The sequence below is a fragment of the Stylophora pistillata genome, chromosome 5, assembly GCF_964205215.1.
Source record: "Stylophora pistillata chromosome 5, jaStyPist1.2, whole genome shotgun sequence".
NCBI classification, from domain to species: domain Eukaryota; kingdom Metazoa; phylum Cnidaria; class Anthozoa; order Scleractinia; family Pocilloporidae; genus Stylophora; species Stylophora pistillata.
The window spans coordinates 29,892,469-29,913,584 of NC_142523.1; the positions used below are offsets into that span (position 1 = coordinate 29,892,469).

The following is a 21,116-nucleotide window of genomic DNA, read 5'->3' on the forward strand; positions in this document are numbered from 1 at the left end:
GTTTTTCATCTTATGATAAAACAGTACCATTATGTGTTTTCTTAAGACTGAAATTAAATTTTTTCTTTTAACTCTGAATAATTGGAAAAAAAAAGGAAACACCCACAGCATTGGAAATGGTTTCTCGACACGGAATTTAAATGAGCATTTCATCTTGATATGATACTCGTATAAAATCAGAAAAAGAAAAGATGCAAAACGCATATAGAAGACTTTATTCTGAATTCGTAATTCGTACGCCGTCCAAGAGATGGATTGGAAATGTTTAAAAAGGCAGTTTTATTGTTGAATCGCAGCTATTTCTGTGCTATAACGTTACTGTTGATATGTGGAATATGTAACAGCCTGTTTCGGTTTTCTCTCATAGTTCTGCCGTATTAGAAACCATCCGATTGAATAAATGCTGTAAAAATAAGATGAGAGTGACTCTATAGTGAAGTCGGGGATATAATGTACAGAAAACTAACTTCTTACTAACCGAGTACAAGGGCAATACTGAGGAATATTGGTCCGAGGTAGTGGCAGTCCGGTGCGCTCAGTCCTTCCAAACTCAGCAAGGGCCAGTATACCCCACTATAGCTCGAGCATGTCCAGTTGTTACTTTGCTGGTATGGGGACTAGCTCTTGCAATAGGCTCTGAAGACTTTGGCTTAAAGGATCCACTTAGGCTGCCCAACCAGTGCGCTTGTAGTTACCTTGCTAAGGCCAGCGTAGTGTGTAATTTTAGGCCTCACGGAGAGGTACCCCACCCATGGAAACCGTAACCCCATGAAAATCTCAGACATGCGCAGATTATCTTACTTTGTAGCACTGCGTGAGAAAAGGAACGCAGGGTCGTGCCGTGAGTTGTTGACATCAAAGTTACAGATTTTTGTTAATTAATCGCCGGCCGACTCACCGACGATGAGACCTGATGGCACGTAAAAGAGCTCACGGCAGCCAGTTTTCTTGCAAAAATCAGCCACCAGTCAAAAAGAAGCCGACAAAATATGTGAATTATTCCGAAGACATAGAAAAAAGCAGCATTGCAGTGCAAGTGTGCAGCTTTTTAAGTGAAGAAAAACTCGATCGACTTGAGAGAGAGTGTAAGGGTTTGAAATCCGAAAACGCCAATCTAAAAGGAACAGTCAAAACCCTAAGACGCAGTCTAGGCAAGTGTTTTTCAGGAGGGAATGGAAATGCAAACACTTGCAAATGTCTACGAATAGTACGGCAGATTGTCTGAGCCACCAATTACGGTGACTGATTTTCATTCCCATTCTGAATTTTCGCCGGTTGCAACTTGCGCGATCGTAGTAGACACCACTTTTAAATGGTTTTAATCATAAACAGATAACACTCCCACCAAACAGAAGCCGAAAAAAAAACCTCTCGAATGTTAAGATAGAGTAGTCGATATTGCCGCATGGTCAGTAACAAAATGTACAGGCAAGTTAATTTTTCGATCAGCAAATCATAACGACGCGTATCTTTAAGTGTCATACACTATCAAGAGTTTCTAAACATACCTCATTGATAGGATTTCTAGTCGGATATTTTTACTTTGTATTCTTTGTTACCATACTCTATCGTGAAATCCGTGAGTTACATTTGACTAATTTCAATTGTCACCTTTTCACAATTTCAGTATTTGTAAAAGGGAGGAATATCCAATTGAAAAAGGACGTGTTGAGGCACCAAATTCAACTCAAAAAGTGTCAAAACAAACTTACGTCTACCGAAGAAAAATAAAAACAAGTCAGCAACTAGTTAAGAGGCACAAGATCTGCTTCCTCAAAACTGAAAAAGAAATTGCAGGGGAAATATGAGTTTGTCAAAAAGGGATATTCTCTTGTGGAGACATTTGCACGTGGTAACTATGGATACAACCAAAGAACTTTGATGTTTATGGCTTGTGTCAGATACATGCAACATGCATCTTTGTTATCTTATCAAAAGACACCTGTAGCATTACATCTGATTTTCAATATTTTGTTTGATTGGAGCCCTCCCACAAACTTTGTTGTCTCCCCAAGTACACTTTCTGACTGGAATGTTCTCTTAGGTGAAGCAGACAAACTAATTTTACGCAAGTGCTTCCCAAACTCCAAGTATGATTTTCATCTCTGGAGCGATGACTCCCACAAAGGAGGAGAAGAGAGGCACATAGTGGGTGTTCACACCAGGTGCCCTAGAGAGAGCAAGCCCCAAGCCTATGTCCTAGCAAACAGCCTTACAGCAAGCGGGTCTGGAAAACACCAGTCTGATATGGATTATCATGTTGTGAAAAATGAATATGACATCACCAATGTTTCGGGGTTGGTTGGGGACAATGCCTCTACCCAAAAGGGAAAAGTAAATGGTCTCTTAGCAAACAACACCAAATTTTTTGGAAAAGAAATGTTCTTTGTAGGATGCTACTCACATGTACTAAACATCATGCTGAGACGAATGTGCCAGGCTGGGTTTGGAGCAAAGGGTGACATGAGTAACCCCCATGTTTTACAATTGCTACATAAAATATCTTGGCTCCATCATGAGCGTACAAGCCTATACAAAGTTATGTATGTTTCTCTAGGTATTCTTAGTAAAGAGCCACCCCTTCCTCAGACATTCATTGACACAAGGTGGACATATTATCACGAGACTCTCCAGTGGTATCTTAAGTATGGAAAAGCTTGTCTACAACTTGCTGAGCGTCTCCTTCAAAGATTGCCAAAATCAGATAGCCACCCCACTATTTGGCAAGATGTCATTAAGATGAACTCAAGTACTATGATTCAAGTTGAAATCAAGTTTTTGTTTGAATTCCTTGACAAGTTCATCATTCCATCTCTGAACACATCCCAAGCTAGTGATGCAGAACTTGGTTTTTCCAGTGGTTACCTTGCATGGTTATGGCCAGCAACTGTTTTGAAGCACCATGAAACTTTAAGTGAAATGTTGAAGTCTCCATCAGAACATTTTTCTTGTAACATCACAATAGGTAAAGATGTCATTGAAAGACCCAGCAGCTATTGACCATTTTCAAAAACAAGTGCAGAGGCCAATGTTACAAGAAGCAATTAAAGAAATCAAAGATCATGGAGCAGAGTGGTTAACTTTTCCTAAGTTTTTTCGGCATGGGAGCTGATCAGAGATACCAAAGTCATTTCTGGCATTTGGTTTTAAAGCTTCTTGGAATTCCAGTCAGATCTGAAAATCAAAAAGAGAAGTCAGTGAACAATCCCTTTCATGTTCATGGACATTGCATTCTCACGTTGGTCTCTTAAAGGACAGAGTTGGATTAATTAAATGGGCCACTCTTTGGAAACTAAAGGAACCCCAATTGCTATCTGAGATCAAAGAAATGGCTTTATCACAACAGAGCTCACTCATAAGTAAAGAAGCCACTCCAAAGCTGTTCGAGTTCTACGCCAAGCACATTTTCAGCCTTCCTGTAAACAATGTTCTTGCAGAAAGACAGATCAACCTTTCACAACTGTATCTTAATGATAACATGTCAGAGTTATCAGAATAGGCCTCAATCACATTTGTTGAGAACATTCTACACAGTGGAAAACCAACACCAAGACCACAGAAGCTGCACGTGAAGTTCATGAAGAAAGAATGAAAGAATATGCCCAAATACTCACCACAGACCTTTTGCAAGAGGCAAGAAAGAACTTAAAAAAGATTAGAGAAAGCAGCACACATGGGCCACTGACAGCAAAGGATGTTTACCCTAAAGCTTGGATAGAAAAGAAAGTAAACAATGACTTACCAGATATGATTCAGTCACTAAAGGCTGATGGTTGCAAACTTAAACTTCACTGTAAAGCTTCTGCCAAGGGAACATCTGCACTGGAGGGACAAAGGTCATTCAGCCCAACAGTAATTGAGGGAGTTACCAGTACACCTGATGGACAAGTTCCAAGACTCATGCAGCTAGCAGCACTTAAATGGTGTGGAACTATGGGGAGGAGCTACCAATTTATGATCTACCAAGAGAATGCCAGTTGTGTTTACAAAACCTTCCAAATGTCTTCCAACCTCCAACTACTTGTCTTTCCAGGTCCCACATGACTATACATATTATGCCATTGCCTACACATGAAGAATAAAGTAGTCATGGGGTTGGCTCAGTAATTTTTAAACATTTTAGATTTGTACATAAGAACTGATTTCACAGACACACACTGCATGAAGTAAATGTATCTCAACATGAATGCATTTTTACACACAGAGACACATCTAAAAATTAATAAATGTTTCAATGCAACATGTTAGAACTAACCTGATAAAAGCATGTTGTATACGCCACTTTAGTTAAGTGAAGAGAGCTCAATATCAGTTTTAGTGTATGTAGCATGTTAGCTTTGCAATATTGTAACTGGTTTCGCAGGGTATAAGTAAAGTGCACGGAACCAAAGCTGAGACATGCATGTATTTAATCATGTTGTATTGGATCTTGAATTAAATGAATTGAACATTACATTCAAAATGAACAGTAGGTAAATGAAGCTGTAATATATCTGATTTTAAATTGTTATGCATAACTGTAGCTTAGTAGAATATTAAACAAACATTGAAATGCTGTCACTTCACCACAGCAATTTAAGACCATACTAAATGTAATATTTAACTACATGTAGATTATATCATTATAATGTTGCACATGACTTGTATACTTCAACATATCATTAGCAGTAGGTAACTTTTAATGTGATAAGTACATGACTTGTTCATAGGTGTTCTTGTACATTAAGTGAATCATCTTGTACAGGAAGGGCAAAGCTAAGTGATGCAGCCAATGTTGTGTTACATACAGTTAGCGTACAATGTATAACAGAAATAGATTAGATTTAAACACTGGAACTGTTAAAAATGTGCAAAGTTCATTATCCTGTCTTAATTTCCTTATTCCGTGTAAAAGATAAGTAGTACAAATCTGACCCGTAATGAATCCTCTCTCCCCTTTAAACGTTTTATTAAATATCTACAACGATGGAATTTTTTTTCACATACAGACAACTTGTCATAGCCTCTAAATCTGGACCAACACAAATATGAATATGCAGTGTGGTCGAAAAAGAATCAATGTAATGGTCGATCCTCCACATTCAAAGCGCCCAAAAGAAATAAGCATTGATTTAACAATCGATATCAGTCAATTAACATCATCAATAGTACCAACGAGTACCCGAGAAGTGATTGATAATTAACTGCTCTTGGTTCCTGTTGACGAATAAACCGGAGTTCACTCTCGATTTCGGGTGGGCGATATTGAATGTAAGCTAATCGACCTATTATCACCAACATCCCCAAGATAGGGTCAAGATAACCTAGTTTATAATCTTACCTCGAGCATCGTGCGCTTGCTTTACTCCGTCGATATAATTTATTTCATTCCTCCATTACATCTCGAACGCGCGTTAAAAAGATGAAAATAACTTTAATACGAACAACAGTGGGCTACAAACCTCAATTTGCCTTGAAACTACGATGCCAATTCTTCAACTTGTCCGTTTCGAAATTCCAAATAATAAACACCACGCGCAATGAATGACAAAACAGTACGAAAAAATAGCATTTCTACCACTAAGTCGATGAAAAGAAAAAAAATAAAACGGTAGAATCCTTAACTCCGTTGCAGTCTTCGCGGTTTAAGAATTAAACAACCAGATACTTTGTGTTTTGATAAGATATTCAACGGTAAAGTTTTAAAAGCGAAGAGGGGAGAAGTAAACACAACAAGGTACGTCATCTGCGCATGTCTGAAATTTTCCTTAACTCACGTGCGTACGCTGCTGTGCCGTGATTTATCTACCATTCTGCTTTGGAGTCAAAGTGGACGGTGGGGGTAGGTTTGGGGAGGGGGACAAGACTTACCCTCTCACCCAGGCCCTTATCCTTATTTTTAACCGTCACAGGCCCCCTTGGTACTCTTTGCTCTTTGGTAAAAATTTCTTTCTTTCCCCAGCTTTCCGCTTCCATTAGAGTCAATGATGGCGGACATTTTTCTCCAAGAAAACTCAGAGTATTTGCTTCCCCTAATTACGCCTGCTGTGTAGGCTAAGGCCAGCACACGTGCCCTATCCATATTTTCCCCTTCATTCTCGATTGCCATTCACTCTATTCAGGTGAGATCGCAAAATTCACCATTTAAACCAGCATAATTTTGTAAATTCACATCGTTTAATTATCTTTGATTTAATAGAAATTTACCCCAGGTTATCCTTAAGGAAATGGTATCCTGACCTCGATTTAACTGCTTTACTTTCTATCAGAGTGTCACTCTACTTTGTCTTTGCTGAATCGCACTAAAAGGTTATGAGAATGAGGCAAATGATCATAAATTGAGAAAACTCCTGATCGTGAAACAAACTCTCTTTACCAGAACCACAGGCAACATAACGAAATGAGTATGGAGAATATCCATAATGACTTTAGGATGTAAAGAGTTAACAGTGCCCAGAATCAAGCAACGTTGATCTATCTTTGCTATTTTTGCCTAATTAACAGGTCAATGAAAGTGAAGAAGACAAAGGAGTCATTATTAATAATAGTTTTTTCTCTGAATTAACATGGAATTTACTTTCTAACAAATAATGTTGATTCACATGCATACATAGTATATGGCTAGCCACATCTCAAAATGTTATAATATTTGGTGTTCTTCAGATTTCTTCAACTTGTTGTGGTCCACCCGGCATTTTCAAGAGATGAAGTTTTGCAAAAGTTTGTGAAAGAGGAAAACGCGAGTCTCTCAAATAATAACCAATGATACTCTTACAGGTGTTTGGCAGAGATATCTGTGAACATGGGGTATGTAGTCATGTTAATCAACAGTCATACCATGGCAAAATGAAGCTTATAGTATTTTAAACTCCACGATTTGTGTGTTTATCCTATAATTGGTAAGTGTCATGAAGTTCAATCTGCAAATGGTAAGACTTTCTAGTCTTCTCAGATAGGGACGATAAAAAGAGTCGGACACGTAGTGCCCGGTGTTGTGGTCTATCTTTGTGTAGTGTCTAATCAAGGGTGAATTGAGGAGGGAAGGTGAGATCACTTAATACATGGACTGAAGTGGCTGCATATTGCGCCTGATGAATTCTGACGTCCGATCTCACCTTAACTCATTGTAAAGCGCAACTGATTATCTCTATAGTAGTTTGCGCTGTATAAATGTTAAATTGTCGTTGTTGTTGTTTATACTAGAAAAAGACATGCTAGTTTGGGTTCCCTTCTAATCTTTGAACTCTAAGAAGTGATTAACATGTAACCTCTCCCTATAACCTCCAAACATTCCCCAGTAAACAGGTAATGAGAATACTAAAAGTTATCTGGTAGAGGTTGTCATCTTGATCTTTAAACAACAAATTGTTGAAACTAATTTACAAGGGAATGAGTATAGCAACTAAAGGGGAGAATTTGCAATCAGATCTTGGAAGTTAAAAGATAATGAGGGGCCTACAAGATATACAAATTAATTAACATACGAAATTCATGGAGCCACTGTCAAGGAAGCATTTAGGAGAACTTCAGTTTCTTGGAACACTCACCTTCCACCAGTCACCAATGTTGTAAAAAAAAACAAAAACAAATAATATATAAAACAAAGTGCAACATTGAAGAGGAAAAGAGGAGGTGAAAGTGGGGGTACAAGGGATATCTTTGGTATGCCAAATATTCCAGAATAATTATCTCCATTTCAGTGGTAATGTGCAAACAATTTTCTTGCTGATTGTGTGCCTATACCTGGGTGATTTTTTTGTAACCACACAAGTGTCTGCTGCAACTTGGCAAAAAGGAGGTTTGATAACGATCATGATCAAACTCCACTCTCTGAGTAATAAACCCTCTGGCTTTTCTATTTAGACCAGTAGGTTAACCAGTTGTCTATGGCATCTCTTATGCTCACTAAAAGTATAAACACCTTTTTTTATTCTAACTTACATAGCCACCAGTTACAAGCAAAGTGAAAAAACATCTTAAATGACAAGTTTATCGCAAGCAGTGGATGAGTTTTGACATCATAGTCACAGGTAAAAAGTGTTGAAAGTGGTTTTCTACTAATGTTTTTTGTCTCAATTGCTTTGATTTTTTTATTTTAAGTTTTTAGAATTATCATAATATTACTGGAATATCTTAAAGTTTATGATTACATACCGTGTACATCCCATTCAGGGTTGTAAAATATGAATTGTAGTTTGTGCTGGGGTACAGAGAGATGGTTCTTTGATGCACATTTCTCTGCCTGCAAGAAAATTTAAGACAAGTTTGGGAATGATTTGTTGGGGGTCTGTACCTAAATTATGATGAGAGATCTTCATGTGTTTCATTAAACTTTTCCATAAGCCAGTAACTAGCTTTTGTTGAAATCCTTGGGTCTTCCTTATCAGTGTTAAACCTCCTGCCATTGCAGATCAACCTCTCACCAGCTCATGTTGCTGTAGGCCTCATTCTTTCCTGTGGACATTAACCCTTTACACCCTAAAATCAGTATGTATATTGTCCATACTGTTCTCTATACATTTCTTAAGGTGCTAACAAGGAGAATTTGTTCAACAATCAAGAGCTTCTCTAGTTGGTGATCATTTCCTTTATTCTTGTGGCCTTAATGTGTGATTCAGGGGTGATATTGTAAAGAGAAATTATATTCCAATCACTGTTAGGGATTAAAGGGTTTAGAAAACACTCCAGCCAAAGTGCATATAATGAGGACCGTCCCACGTATGACTTAACTTTCTTTTGAATTTAACCATTACCAGAATGACTTGGCCTATTTTTAGAGATAAAAATAATTAGAAGTTGTTCCTCCTGGCTAGGATCTTGATGAAGAATTTCAGAAAAGAAGAGATAGTGTGGAAGAGTAGACACCACTTCCCAAAGAGACATATGGGGTCAGTGTTAGTAAGGAATAAATTTTAATGACTGGTACCAACTGAAAATTTACCCTAGGGAGGCATTATGATTCACTAAAATGAATATTATTTGGAAGGCTCAGCTGGCTAACCCTTCCCCTTTCAGATCTCATTAGGAATTCTCTTGACTTTTTCTATACAATTCTTTTGATATTAGTTAAGAGAATTTGGTATTGGATCAGCTGATATTTCCTTAATTGATAGTATTCTCTATTCTCATCACTCAATGTCTGCCTGATATTATTATTTTAACTAGTAATGACATTGTAAGGAGTAATTATGTTGTGATCACTCATGCATCAGAGTTGGCATAAATGCTTGCCTTCCAACAAGTTAGTCTGGGCTTGGATGCTCTGCATCCTCTGCAGCTTGTGGGTAAAGGATAGAGTTCATCCCCATCGTTGGTTTGCTCTGGGGTCTTTGAGGGGAAAACTTAGGGTATTCTAAAATGTCAACTCTGCAGGAAATTGTGATTGGAAAGCCATTAATGTGTAAATTTGTAAATTTATATTTTCGGTAATAAATAAACAATAAATTTGTGATTTTGTCGATTGGTTTAATTTACACTAAACAGCACAGGTCTGTGATAAGAGGGTGCTTCAAGAGGAAAGTGAAATTTTAGTTTTTGGCTCTAAGTGTTGGCGATTTTGAGATTCTTCCAGTGAATTTTTTTTTTTTTTTTTTTCATTATTATAGAACTTTACCAAAATGCTACACAGTCAGCAACGACGTAGCAATCTTTCTTTACTACAATGTATCATCTGCACTATGGTTTTCAGCTAGGCTGACCGTGGTAAATTTCACCCTGAAATCTCACTTTAGTCTATGGTCCAGTCTCGTATAATTTTAGAAAGAAAGTATGGCCAGAATGTTGATATCAGAAGAACATCTAAGTCAAAATATACTTGAAGTGTTATTATTAATGATGAAGATCTTGTTGTATAACAATGTATAATGATGTATGATGACAGTTTTACCCTGGCAGAATTATACTTATGTTAAAGTATCATAATGGTGATTTTGAATTTCTTTGTCAACTTCAGATACTGGTGTTACTTCTTAGAGCAGTGAATGATTTTAGCTCTGGCATCATGATGGCATCTGCTCATGGTAATGATAACAGCACCAAGGAACTAAAAGGGTTTTTGTTCTTTTTCTGAAATTGCCTATACATCATCCAAATCATGTCTGGTCCACTATTGCTTACATTGGAAGTAATGGCCCAAAGTGTTAAATATTAGAAAAACATGGAACAAACAGATGTATTGAGTAAATATGAAAATACATAAATTGTTAGTAATAATTTATAGCAATATTGGACCAGACATGATTTGGATGATGTTTTTTTTTCCAATGTACAAATAAACACTGATTTACCACAACTCCAATGCTACATTGTAGTTCTGGTCACTCCAACCATCTTGTAATAACTGACAATGAGAGGGAAAATGTTACTATGAATGGTGAAATCAGCTCACAAGGCTCATCCTGCCAGAGCTTATATCCCATTTGCAGTACTAGCTTGAAAATTATGTGTAGCTCTGTTTTGGAAGTGTTAAGCCTGATCTACTATGGAAGTTCTCCCTACATTATCACAGCTGAATAGTGTATGAAGGTTAGGAGAATAAAGGAATTGAACATATAAATCTAAATGTCTGATATGCAAAGGGCAATACAGCCCATCTTCAGCAGATATCCCACCCATCCCACCCCAGGGGAGGACAATCATCACACAGTAATATCATGTGTGGGAAATTGACATCTCCTACCCCAACCCTGCAGGAGACGGGGCCTACAGTTTTAATATATATTCATCCTTATCCGAGAAGACTAGCATATCTATCCATTTCTTGATTTTATAGAAAGGTAGCAAATTTTCCTCACTTATTTTAAGACCATGATTATTGGTCCAGCCAGGGCTCGAACCCTCGACCTCCCGCACAACACAATCCGGTGCTCTAACCGATTGAGCTAAAAAAGAAGCTCTTGATTGTTGAAGACATTCTCTTTGTTAGTACTAGAAAAAATTTACAGTGAACAGTATTTAGAACATACAACTTACATTGGGTGGATGTTACCTTGGTTAGATGAAGTGCCAGTTTTTAATGTTTACTCTGATTACTTTTCCAGAAGCTTTGTGACTTTTTCAAGTCCACTAAATGGTGTCAAGGTATGGAAGCTTTTTTCTGGGGGATCTTGTACCCTTGATGGCAGTGTTCCACAATTCCAATAGTTTAATCAGTTTTGTTTTGTTTTTGTCTTTGTGTCTCAGTGATCATTTCTCCAGGAATCACTGGATGTTATGCCCACTAATGATGACAATTAACACTCTAGGTTTTACTCTAGAACTTTATTCTGGATACATGGATGCTGCCAAGGTTTGTGAAATGTTTTTAGAAAACTTGGGTATAATTTTTCAGGGGGGAGGGGGTGGGATTTGGTGGTGATGGACAAGGGTGGGGAAGGTGATAAACATTTTTTCTTTGGGGACTGGGCTGGGATAAGAGCATGGTCATGTTGTGAACAAGTGGACTGGGCTATACCTCTCTGTCTGAAGCACCTTCAGAAAACAGAACTGTTGTATTGTATTAGCTCTGGAGTTAGAGTATTTTTATTTTTGTACTGCTCTGCTGTCTAGTTACAACGGGGAAAATTTGTAAACCAAGGCTGAAATGGTGGAACAGAGAGGTAAACTCACTTGAATAGTTTTTAATCACGAAGCTTTGTGGAAGAATTTAATATGGAACCATCAATAGGCTGAAATTTGGGACTTCGGGATGGCAAATGTAACACCCTAACTTTTGTAACTTGGTTATTCCATTTTTTTACAGTCCCAAGATGAACATTTTAACTTTCTAACGCATTTATTTCGTCCACTTCCTATTCTGTAGGAGATGCTTTTCTGTCGTACTTGTAAACTGGTAGAGTTTGAGAATGAAACAAAAGCACTGGAAGAAGCCAAACCTAAGAACCAAGAAGCGGTAAGATTCAGACAAACTTGCGTTTTGCACGTGATATACATTCCTTTGGTAGTTTTCCCCTCATTCTGTTGCTCGTGATTTTTATTATCCAAATATGCTTCGTCGAGTACAAATAACGCGCGAGACGAGTACAAATATCACACGATATCACACGATATTTGTACTCCAGAAATATCCGCGAAATTCGCCCGCAATGAAATAACAATGTGGCGTGTTGGATAATAAATCTATTATTTAACGTTTTGTAGTGTGTTATTGCTGATTATTTTTACTCGTTGTTTGTATTTAGACTCGCCCTACGGGCTCGTCAAAACACGGTACAACTCGTAAAAATACTCAGCGATACTATGCAATAGACATTTATCACTTGAAGGTCATGTTGAGGTTTTGAAGAATCATGTCGAATGCTAGAATGGAAGATTACCAAATTGTTTTTGTGCATTTTCCATTATCAGCTTCAAAAAGCCAAAGAAGAAGCAGAGGAAGCATACAATTCAATCTCAGAAGCTGCAAAAAAAGAGGTAAATAATGTTACAAGGATCGGAATTGTCTAGAGAGTTCGCGAAGGTCAATGTCACGAAAAGTGTTTTTTTTAATAATTTTCTAGAACTGTGACTCATCAGTTTAAAAATAGAGTTTACTGTAATAGTTATAAATAGTTACTATTGTAATGGTTATAAATAGTTACTTTTGGAAACTTCTAGACTCTCTTCGGATGCTTATATATGTTGTGATTTGGGACTTCGTTCCCTGTTTGTGATCTACAAGCGATATTGTGTGACAAGTGACAAGTGAGGGGATTTTCCCTTTCGGATGTGAAACTGACATTCTGCTGTCAAGCCCAGAGCTGTTTACCGTGGAGTGCGATACGTCGAAGGAAGTCTTCAGGAGATCTCGCCAAAGAGAAGGACAGTACTTTGCTTGTGGTCAGATAAGCGTAGATAAGTACATAGTTAATTTTAGTTGGATTGTTCCAAGAGTAGTCGCTAGCTCGTGTTAGGTTATCCTCCGTTGTTTACAGTTGAATAAATTGTGTTTCGTGGAAATAGCGAGGTTATTATCTTTCTGCCGGGAATCAGTTACCGTTACAATAACAATACCAGTAATAATGAGCAGTGTTTTTTTATTTAACTGATCTTAATTTTTTTTTTTTTTTTTTAATGCAGATGATCCGTTACAACAGGCAAAGGGTGTTGAGCCTGCAAGCAAGTCTTATCCAGTACGCTGAATCGCGGTTAAAGAATGGAAGAGATACGTACGCCATATTAGCCAAACTACTGAATGACATGAAAAAATCTGCGTAATTAAGAAGCATGAAGAAAATAGACGGCACCATGAACTTAGGTGGCCAAAATTTATGGCTCACTTTCTGCATGACATTAGATTATTTCAATTTAATACTGATAAGACAAAAATAATTCTTTAGAACGACACCAGGGTGTTACAGGCATTGGCCTGTTCCAGGCATTCAGTTGGTAAAATGGAGCGAAGATTGGAACTGAAAAGTGAAAAAGAGAGGGAGGCCTGGGTCGGATTCATTAAGCGACTCGACCCAAACCTCCCTCGCTTTTTCACTCCTCTGCTTTAAGAGCGCTGTTTACTATTATGCTTCCTTTTACAAACTGATTGTCCGGAACAGGTTATTCAGGCAGAAATTGGCCAGAAATGGTGACAAGAATATGGCAATGACAAGGAAATTAATCAGCAAATATTTCATAGCGGGAATGAATTTCTCAACTTTGTCAAGGATACCAGCCTTGAATCAAGGCTCCAGAAGATTTATTAAATACTTTTCACGGTGAATTTTTCACCTTTACGTTCTTTCGTGCAGATCAGATTAAAACTGAAAAGTAAACTTATTTCTCTACCTCCTCTTGTAAAAGGATGTTTTAATTGATTCTAAATGAATGATTTTCAGATGTGCAATGTTTTCTATGTACTCTCGGACTAACTGACCCCATTAAAAAAAGAAAAAAATAGTTCTATTTCCAATCTTTTAAAAAGTGCCAACCAAAAATTGACTTCTCTTGTATTAGAAAGCCTAATAAAAGTTATTGGTTATAGCGGTGGAAAGTTTCTGTTTAAATAACCTTTTAATTACCCGTAAGGAGTAGAATAAAAGGTCTTTTGTTGACTTCCTCTGCGAAGATACCGGTTAACGTGATCTTTTATTCCGGTGAAAAACTGCGTTTTCCGTTTATAAATATTTGTTTTAACGTATAATGGGCCACTTACAATAATACTTGTCTTGTAGCTCTATCACGGGTACAGTGTTTCTTCCCCTCCGACTCAACGCAAGTCACCACCCCTGAAAATAGCGATGACTTAAAGGCAGTGTGAAGTCGATGGACCTTTTAACTTTCGCCAACGAGCAAAGCGCTCCTTCGAAAAAAAAAAAGAACTTGTCAAACATGTCAAACAGTGCTGTAATAGGTTGGCTTGTCTTTGAAGCCCAAAACAATGAAACTTCCTAAATGACCCTCCCACTCCTAACCCTATAACCTTACCCAACAAGTCAATCTTCTGCTGTTTTATTTCTGATGAGATCACGCGCAGATCAGGTGTAAAAATAGACACTGTGTCATCAGGTATGTTTCGCAATAATCTTTTAGTGGCTTTCGGTTTGGTGCCCTGTTCACCTTTGAGAGGAGTCTTGCCTTTTTTCTGGAGAAATACATTGATGCAAAGCTTCAATAGCACCTGAAATCCTCAAAGAAGCAAGACTAGATCATTTGTAATCTAGATTGAGAAGCAACTAAGTGTCTGTACGTATACAACAAGACTATAGCTCAGTGTACGAACCATTAAGAGTTTTGTCACAAATCCATGCTCGTGTGCGCGAAGTGTTATACTTAACGGCTCTATGAACGAATTTAGGCCTGCTCCATTTTAAACATTTACCAACAGCTAAGTCGATTTCATTTTGTAGAAAACAATTTGGGAATTTGTCCTTCATTCATTTTGCGAGGTATATATGTCTTATTAGACGTTTTGTTGTGTAGTATCGCTGAGTATTTTTACTCGTTATTTGTATTTTGACTCGCCCAACGGGCTCGTCAAAATACGGCACAACCCGTAAAAATACTCAGCGATACTACACAACCAAATGTCTAATAAGTTATTTATTATCCAACACGCCAAACTGTTATTTCATTGCGGGCGAATTTCGCGGATTTTATTTGCGGGGAGTGCGTGACAGAAGTATGCGAAGCGGAACTGTTGTTGTGTCGCTGTTTCTATTTTCTTCATTAATGAAGAAATTTTCTGGTCGTCAAGCTGTTTTTCTTCGTTCGATTCATCTAATGAACTTAGACCTATATTTGCTAGCCATTTTGACTCTTCGTCGTCGGAAATATGATTCAAATAGCTGTTAGTACGTCTGAGCCAGCGATTCAGCGGTCGTTACACGGGAACGAGGCTATTGGGTCAAGACCTTAGATTTTCTAGAGTTTCTTTGTGTCATCATTTATATTTCACAAAAACAGTGCTGAGTTCTCCGAATCTTTTGAAGAAAGGAGATGGTAAGGCATTGTATAGCAGTTGGCTGTGTGAACAGGAGTAACAAGGTTGAATGTAAAGGCCTTTCTTGGCATTCGCTGCCCCTAAATGACTCGAAAAGACTAAAAAAATGGCTGATCAACATACGAAGAACCAACACTCCAAAAACGAAAAGTTCATTTTTGTGTAGCGATCATTTTGCCCCAGAATGTTTTCAAAAGTCTCCTGGAGGCGTAAGGGGAAGGCTGAAGGTAGATGCTGTGCCTACTCTTTTCAGCTTTACAAAAGTTCAGACACAAAGAAAAGCCCCACAACACCGTTCGAATATGGCCACTCAACGTCAAGAAACTGCAGGCTTAAATAGTGACGAAAGTATTGCTAACGCCGTTCCATTAACAGAATCAAATGAAGTGGGACAGTCCATAAAAGAAGCAGACAATAGTCAGGATCAGTCTCTACAATTAATTATCAACGAATTGGAAGGGAAAGTAAAACAATTGGAACACGAACTTAAACAGGAGAGAGAGACAAGAAAGACACTAGAAGAGAAGCTTAATCGAAGTTTGTTTAATATCGACAACATCAAAGAAAACGATAATTTAATGAGATTCTACACTGGCTTCAACAGTTATGCTGTTTTTACTACAGTTCTTAATTTCCTTGGAAGAGAAGCAGCAAAACAGTTAAATTACACTAACACTGAACTAGTGCAGAATCCACCCAAGAGAGAGAAGCAAGGTCCAAGAAGAGCTCTCTCTGTGGAAAATGAATTATTTCTCTTGCTGTGTCGTTACAAAGTTGGTCTTTTAGAGGAGGATGTAGCAGTCAGATTTGGTATTTGCCAAAGTCTTGTGAGCCGAATCATCATTACATGGACAAAGTTCATATATTTTAGATTCTCAGAGCTAGACATTTTCCCAACAAGGGAGGTAATTGAAGCACATAAACCTGAATGCTTCAGGAATAAATACAATGGTACAACAGTGATAATTGATGCAACTGAATTGTACATTGAAACACCAACTAATCCTGAAGCACAGCAGCTCACTTTCTCTACCTATAAAAACGGCAATACTCTGAAGGCCCTAGTTGGAATTACACCAAGTGGTAGTGTTTGTTTTGTGTCTAATCTTTATGGTGGGTCTATCTCTGACAAAGAGATAACTGTGAAATCTAAACTCATGGATAAACTTCAATATGGAGATGAAGTGATGGCTGACAGAGGATTCAATATCCAAGAATTACTAGCAAGTAAAGGGGTTAAAGTAAATGTTCCACCTTATATGAATGAGGCAGGACAATTTACTGAACAAGAAATGCTCAACACAAGAAGAATTGCATCATTGCGAATCCATGTAGAGAGAGCTATCGAGCGCATCAAAAACTATCACATTTTAGATTTTATTCCCATTACTGTCTGCAAGAATGGGCTGGTTGACATGATTTTCTTTAATTGTGCTATGTTCACAAACTTTTTGCCACCTCTGGTGAAATGAATTTTTTTCAGAATCTTTCTTGAGCCATTCATTTGTTTGCTTGTAATTGTCTGGTGTTATAGACAGAATCAATATTTTTTAGGTGGGTGTTTCAATAAGGACAGCACACAATTTATTTACAACTGACAGAGTAATGAGTAAAATATTCATATCACTAGTTGATCTGAAATAATCTATTACTGTTAACAATCAAGATAGATTTAATCTTCTGCAGATGTCATATTTATCTGGCTAATAGAAAAAATGCTCATTGTATCTAAATTTATTCAAATGTTCTACATGTTAGTATTGAAAATCAGTTAATGTCATGCAAAATTAAAGTTGCAAGTTTTGCTGGTTCAAAGAGTATAGTGGAGTCAGTTTCCAACCAGTAAAAGTAATTATTACAATAGAAATTCACTTCTCTGTCAATGAGACAATAATATCCATATTTAAAACGATATATTTCAAAAAACACAACATCAGTAATCATAATTTTGAGATCATGCAAAAGTTAAATAATTTATAGATAGTGATTCCACTGTCATGTAGAGTTCTAACAAAGACTGAAGTACACTGTTACATTAATCTTGATACTTTTCCAAGCCTGGGAAGACCTAAAGTTAACCGTGGATAAGCAAGTTCTACAGCAATATAGTTATCATAAAAACTTTCAAGCTTTGGGATAACTTCTCTTCTAAATTGTAAATTATTTTTGATGCTTATTATGATCATTTCCTTTAGATCTGATATCACCAGATCAGCCCACTGTAAACCAACACAAAATAGTTGTTGTTGAACTTGAAAATGGTATGGGTGATTTGTGTTAATAAGCAGGCCATGAACAGTCCTCTTGCAAATTCCCCTGCTGCAAACTGCTTGTGCCAGTTTTTTTGTTCCAGGAAAAACTCTCTTGACTTCCACCAAACATTTGTTATCAACTTCACCATCAGGACTTGCACCCAAAAATGGATGTGTAGATGAAATGACAAACCCTAGTTTAGAGACGTTGCACTTGAAGAGGTTTTCATATGACTTGATAATATTAGCTTCATCAGTAAGACCTTGTTTCATGTAATTACTCTGAAAATTGTCATTGAGATGTAGAATTTCTTTTACAGCCTTAGTGGGGCTTGTGTCTGGTCTCTGAAGTACTCTCTTGCATTTCGATGCAGTAATTCTTGTTTTCCTGTGTTCAAACCACTTTTGACAATCACTTTGATTTTTTGTTTCTCTGCTTATCAATTCTCTTTCTTTTTCTCCTACAAAAAGATTTGACTTAATTCTTTTAGCTTTTGCATGTATTTCTTCCAATGACATTGGTTGTTCCTCATCCTCGGAGACCCAGGGGCAGTGAGGCGATTTCAAGCTAAGGGCAGAAGAGCCCCTGGGGACATTGTCTTACAAGACTTGTTCCAAACGGTCGCAGTCGTTCTGGCATCTGATTGGTGCCAGAAAATCTTTGTGTTTTTCTGCCCAATCAGAGGGAAGTGTCGTTTGGAGTCCTTTCGTGTGTTTCAACACGCACATATACAACAAGCTCTGTTGCTCGCTATGTTTGTCTCGGCCGTGCGACGAAGCTTTGCGCGAGGGGAAAAGTTTCAGTCTCAGCACACAATGTGAGAGTAATCGATCAGATTGTCTGCGAAATCTTACCGGAAATTATACTGAATATTTTCGCAGGTATCACAAGAGAACGAGTTTAAAAGTTTGCGAGGTTCGTTTAAAACATAATAGTTGCAGGCATTGATATGTCGCATTAAACGTTAGATGAGATGTAAGCTTAAATATTTTTAGATTTTTTGTACAATTTGTTGTGACTGAAACTTTTCCAATCCCGTGAAGTTATTTCGTCGCACGGGCCACGCAGGTATGTCAAGCAACTGGCGCTTACGTAGCTTTCTGTGCGCGCCAAATTCTAATCGTTGCTTTGTAGTAAAGTCTTTACAATATGGCCAAACTTGCAGAGAACGTTAAGTACGTGGACGACCTCCAGCAAGCGCTTAAAGAAAGCTTAGCTGTGTTTCCGGTTAGCTAATTAAAATCTGAACAAAAACTAATCATCGAGAACATCGTGGAAAGGAGATATGTTTTCGGACAGTTACCGAAGGGGTTTAAAGAAAGTTAATCTTTCAACTGCTGCGTTGAGTGTTCATATTCTTGAGCTCGAAAGGCCATGGATCCTCTTCTAGTCCCTTGGTCATTGTCACTTCACCTCCTTTGTCGATTGTTGAAGACCAAGTTAATTACCTTTGATCATTGGGAATCGATGCTGCTTTCATTGGGGAAAACAAAACCAAAGACAAAGAAATATTGGATGGAAAGGGCGAGCTTGCTTTATTGCAAATTTCAGCTTAGTACAGGGTTATCTACCCACATCTAATAAACAAAAGTTTCCACGTTCAGCTTTTCTTTTCAATTTTTCAAGCGAAGATTAGATTAGATTTTGGCCGGGCGTGCACAAAAAAATTCGTAAGCGCCAGTTGTTCGACATACCTGCGTGGCCCGTGCGACGAAATAGCTTCACGGGATTGGAAAAGTTTCAGTGACAGCAAATTATACAAAAAAATCTTGAAAGATTTAGGCTTACATCTCATCTAACGTTTAAAGCGACATATCAATGCTTTCAACCATTGTGTTTTATACGAACCTCGCAAACTTTTAAACTCGTTCTCTTGTGATACCTGCGAAAGTATTCAATATAATTTCCGGTAAGATTTCGCAGACAATCTGATCGATTTCTCTTACATTGTGAGCTGAGACTGAAACTTTTTCGCTCGGGCAAAGCTTCGTCGCACGGCCGAGACAATCATAGCGAGCAACAGGCTTGTTCAATATATGCATGTTAAAACACACGAAAGGACTCCAAACGACACTTCACTCTGATTGGGCAGAAAAAAACAAAGATTTTCTGGCACCAATCAGATGCCAGAACGACTGCGACCGTTTGGAACTAGTCTTGTAGGACAATGTCCCCAGGGGCTCTTCTGCCCTTAACTTGAAATCGACCCACTGCCCCTGGGTCTCCGAGGATGGTTGTTCCTTTATGGGTGAGACAATTAAACTACTTGGACATAGTGGCTCTTTTGATAAAATAGAGTAAAATCCACAATTTAGACTTTCTCTCGAGATTTCTTGAAGCAAGGTCTGATTTGCCTTCTCTGTACTTGGTTCTCTATAGATGCAAAGTCTTGGATCGTGCAGTGCTTTATTGTGTTTTAAATTCTCTGTGCCAAAAACTTTTCTACTGAAATCAATGTCGTATACTGAGAGTGCCTCCAGCTTTCGCTTTCGTGGTTGATTCCAAGTCTGCAATCTTTCTGTACAGGTAAGAAATTCTTGACTACGACCAAGTCTAATGTACTCTTCAAGAGCAAAGCATAGAGCTGCCAAATGTTTACATGATGCAAGTGGTGGCTTACCAGCTGGACAAGGATTACAGTTTCCATATATTATATCACCAGAACTGTCTACTGTCATTTGGATCTTATATTTTAGAGTTTTTTTCATCTCAGGTAAGCATTCGCATTGGATAAAATACTTGCCATCCTCATTCGCAACCTTAATATTCTGGACGTGACCATGTCTGAAAAGACCAAAAGCTTTGCAGTTTAAGCTTTTATAGTCTTTATTACTTTCATCGTCTCTTGCACGCCTAGTAATAAAGTAGCTCATCATATTTGCAATAGAAAACTCTGGCAGTTTGTTGCATTTTTTCAATTCGGTCCACGTTGTTGAAGGCAGGAAATTTTGTATATCTTTCCCTGTTGGCTCCTCGTTAGCATTTGCCGAATTTTCCTTTAAGTTCTCGTTCGATTCTCCTGACAGATGCATCCATTTTTCAGTAAAATTCGCGTCCCAGCCATTCTTAATATAGCTTACGACCCTGAAAAACAAAGATGGTTTTAATTACCGTCTAAAACTATCCTCAAAATATCAATGATATTTTAATTATTTTTACGTACCTTTGAACCAGTTCTCGTTTGTTTCTATCCGCAGAAGCACTCCCGTTTTTTGAGGTTCCTACTCGATAGGACAACCATGATCTTAAGACCTGTTCAGTAATGTTTCGGGGACAATTACCATTCAACAACTGTAGTTTCTCTTCAGCCGAAAAAAAAGCATATTTCGGCTGTGATTCCTCGTGGGTTTCCATATCTTTCCTATGATCTAGTTCTTGAAACATTTCTTGACCCAATAGCCTCGTTCCCGTGTGATGACTGCTGAATCGCTGGCTCAGACGTAATAACAGCTATTGTTCGCCCCTTGCTTAT

The 21,116-nt window shown here is 37.9% G+C and overlaps 5 protein-coding genes across 9 annotated transcripts in view; 4 read left to right on the forward strand and 1 right to left on the reverse strand.

The window, feature by feature from the left end:
* LOC148731343 (sorting nexin-5-like) overlaps positions 1–13,932 on the forward strand; it is a 301,059-nt gene extending 287,127 nt beyond the window's left edge. Inside the window, exons 1-11 of one of the 5 annotated variants that reach the window (XM_088760407.1) lie at positions 5,941–6,101; positions 6,643–6,786; positions 7,925–8,009; positions 8,390–8,466; positions 8,793–8,867; positions 9,932–9,998; positions 11,019–11,058; positions 11,161–11,266; positions 11,780–11,869; positions 12,325–12,390; positions 13,036–13,932. In XM_088760407.1, the coding sequence (XP_088616533.1) occupies positions 11,048–11,058; positions 11,161–11,266; positions 11,780–11,869; positions 12,325–12,390; positions 13,036–13,173 (411 nt within the window). In that variant the 5' untranslated portion in view covers positions 5,941–6,101; positions 6,643–6,786; positions 7,925–8,009; ... (2 more) ...; positions 9,932–9,998; positions 11,019–11,047 and the 3' untranslated portion in view covers positions 13,174–13,932. Of the gene's footprint in view, positions 1–5,940; positions 6,102–6,642; positions 6,787–7,924; positions 8,010–8,389; positions 8,467–8,792; positions 8,868–9,931; positions 9,999–11,018; positions 11,059–11,160; positions 11,267–11,779; positions 11,870–12,324; positions 12,391–13,035 lie in introns of those variants that run through there. The other 4 variants (XM_088760406.1, XM_088760409.1, XM_088760410.1 and 1 more) reach the window with 4 other exon arrangements.
* The window catches only part of LOC148731356 (uncharacterized), a 94,614-nt gene that overhangs the window by 63,789 nt on the left and 9,709 nt on the right, over positions 1–21,116 (forward strand). The window lies entirely within an intron of this gene.
* On the forward strand, positions 1,377–3,100 carry LOC148731360 (uncharacterized). Its single transcript, XM_088761627.1, has one exon. It carries the CDS (start codon positions 1,882–1,884, stop codon positions 2,998–3,000), a length of 1,119 nt encoding a protein of 372 aa, XP_088617753.1. The 5' UTR covers positions 1,377–1,881; the 3' UTR covers positions 3,001–3,100.
* Positions 15,231–17,209, forward strand: LOC148731361 (uncharacterized). The gene has a single exon (XM_088760301.1). The coding sequence runs from the start codon at positions 15,388–15,390 to the stop codon at positions 16,861–16,863; it is 1,476 nt and encodes a 491-aa protein (XP_088616427.1). The 5' UTR covers positions 15,231–15,387; the 3' UTR covers positions 16,864–17,209.
* Positions 17,422–21,032, reverse strand: LOC148731362 (uncharacterized). The gene is made up of 3 exons (XM_088760759.1): positions 20,808–21,032; positions 19,856–20,728; positions 17,422–18,211 (listed from the first exon to the last, which is right to left on the reverse strand). Exons 1-3 carry the CDS (start codon positions 21,026–21,028, stop codon positions 17,422–17,424), a joined length of 1,884 nt encoding a protein of 627 aa, XP_088616885.1. The 5' UTR covers positions 21,029–21,032.